Source organism: Ziziphus jujuba, chromosome 1, assembly GCF_031755915.1.
Source record: "Ziziphus jujuba cultivar Dongzao chromosome 1, ASM3175591v1".
Taxonomy (NCBI): domain Eukaryota; kingdom Viridiplantae; phylum Streptophyta; class Magnoliopsida; order Rosales; family Rhamnaceae; genus Ziziphus; species Ziziphus jujuba.
In genome coordinates this window covers 23,474,026-23,476,195 of record NC_083379.1, presented here as the reverse complement: position 1 = coordinate 23,476,195, position 2,170 = coordinate 23,474,026, and the positions used below count along the sequence as shown (strand labels likewise).

The window sequence follows — 2,170 nt, the reverse complement described above, 5'->3', positions numbered from 1 at the left end:
GATGCATAAAGCAACTTGAAACTGTAACATGCACCAATATGCTGACCATCTTTTCCATCAAACTTTTCTTTTTCCTATAAAGATCTTAATTAGCTCAGCTAGCCCCTGTATTCGAAGCGTTCTTTTCGTCCATATATGATCTCTTTTTGGCCTTTCTAACCTTTATCATAAACCCTAATTAATTTAATTACGACAAAAGCCATATCACATATATCTGTATATTTACATGCTTTTACAATAAAGCAAGTGACCACGCTAAAGCGAAATTGAACATTTATCTCGTTCAACTTTTTATCAAAATTAAGTTCAAACACATTAACTAGTACCTAATCCAAATCCCAGAAATTAAATTCTCTATAATATGAGAAAAAAGGAAAAGGGCGACGACCGCTATATCCTTTTCATTTACAATAAATGCCCACATCACAAAATTCTTTTCTATTCTATGTTCATGAAAATGAAAAACTAGGATCATTTGCCCCTAACCAGACAAAATTTAACCGAGTCCAAAATGAGGAGGACTGAGAGGGTATTATGAGATCCTCTTTTTTTTTCTTTCTTTCTTTTTTTTTGGGTATACAATATGAAATAATCAATTGCTGTGCTGGCTCTGCATGTTGGATTTCGAAGGGAGCTAACAAGAATGGCTAGCACAGAAAAGCAGCAGTCATGGAGGAGGGCCATATCCTGGTAGATCAGGCCATTGATTTGGATTAAAAGAAGAACCTGCGCTGGTGGTGTTGGCAGTAGCCTTTGTGTTGCCCATGGTCCACAAAGCGCTTTCCGAAGAGGCCGTAGTAGCTCCGGAAGTGTTCATGAAGTTGTGAGGCCATTCATGAGGCGAAGAAGAACTAGTAGACCTCCCGGCAGCAGTCTGAATTAAGTTTTCCTCCGATTGGTACAGAGATTCGTTGATGCTCTTGTCTCTATTACCTGCCGTTTGATAGAAGTGAGTCTGAGATGGTTGAATCTGATGCTGCTGCTGCTGCTGCGAGCCGAAGGAAGAGACACTGAAACCCTGCAAGAGGCTCATATTCGAAGAGTTATTTCCTGCCAATTGATCAGTCCCAACGTCGAGAGCTTGATCGAATGGCTGTGATTGGTTCAAAGAATGAATCGCAGCCAGAGAAGACAAATACCCAGAACCAGGATAGTACTGAGAGGGCAAGGCACCGGGCTCTATGGTCCTCATAGCCGGAGTAGTGGTCATTACAGAACCTGAAGAGATGATCGCCGGTGGATTTGCCATATTTTGTTGTACCTGTTGCGATGGTTGCTGCGGCGGCAGAGGTGGCTCTGGCTGCGCCTGAGACCTCGAGTTTTGGCCGGAAGTTGAGGTTTTGGCGCGCTTTCCTTTACGGCAACCACCACCGACAGGGACGTTCCTGAGGGTCCCGCCTTGAGTCCAGTACCTTCTACAAGTCTTGCAGAAGTAACGGGGCTGAGACAGGCTGTAATTATTGTAATAACAAAACTTGGTGTTCAAAGACTCACAGCGAGGGCATTTCTGAGGCTGCTGTTGCTGTTGATGTTGCTGTTGATTCTCAGGTTCCGGCTTCAGTCTCCGATCCTCTAGGTTCATCTCTTCTCTCTCCGGTTGCATATGGTTGCTTTTGTCTGTCTTTCTCTTTCTCTCTCTAAATCTATATATATGTTATCTTTTGCCTTGTGGGGAGGTGAGGAGGGGGTGTGGTTTTTCTTGATGCTGGTTTTTTGTCTATATATGAATAAGGGGAATGGGGGTTGGGATTTTAACTGGCTTTGGTGGGCATGCAGGTTTTAAGGGATTGGGAAGGTCTAAATTGGAGCGTTTCAGTGTATGAGACTCAACGTGTCCTTCTCTAGCCTTTGAGAATCTACACCAAAAATGCAAAACAGAGGGCGATCCTCAACCGGCCACTTTGTGCATGCGTTTTCGCGTTCCCACTTACCTACCACCACATAAAACAATGGCTCTTTCTCTCAGCATTAAACACCATACCTGATGAAAAAGAAAAATCAAAATCGAAATCCAGGAAACCCAATATCTATCTCAAAAATACCCAACAATATCTACTATGATTTCATTCAATTTACACACAAATCTCTCTCTATAGCCCAGGTGAGAAACACAGAGTGAGAGAGAGACTGACTGTTCTACTCTGAATACGAGTGTCGGACGTAGATAAAG

General features: G+C 42.9%; 1 protein-coding gene across 2 annotated transcripts; it reads right to left on the bottom strand.

Moving 5' to 3' along the window:
* Positions 1-256: 256 nt before the first annotated feature.
* On the bottom strand, positions 257-1,778 carry LOC107425466 (dof zinc finger protein DOF4.4). 2 transcript variants are annotated; one of them, XM_016035473.4, is made up of 2 exons: positions 1,495-1,778; positions 257-1,415 (listed from the first exon to the last, which is right to left on the bottom strand). In XM_016035473.4, the coding sequence occupies exons 1-2, from the start codon at positions 1,503-1,505 to the stop codon at positions 668-670; spliced, it is 759 nt and encodes a 252-aa protein (XP_015890959.3). In that variant the 5' UTR covers positions 1,506-1,778; the 3' UTR covers positions 257-667. The 2 variants fall into 2 exon arrangements, with proteins under 2 accessions (XP_015890959.3, XP_015890953.3); XM_016035467.4 differs by having other exon boundaries at positions 257-1,778.
* Positions 1,779-2,170: the final 392 nt, after the last annotated feature.

Excerpts from the sequence above, each read along its gene's own strand:
- LOC107425466 (XM_016035467.4), bottom strand. The coding sequence starts at position 1,603 with ATGCAACCGGAGAGAGAAGAGATGAACCTAGAGGATCGGAGACTGAAG.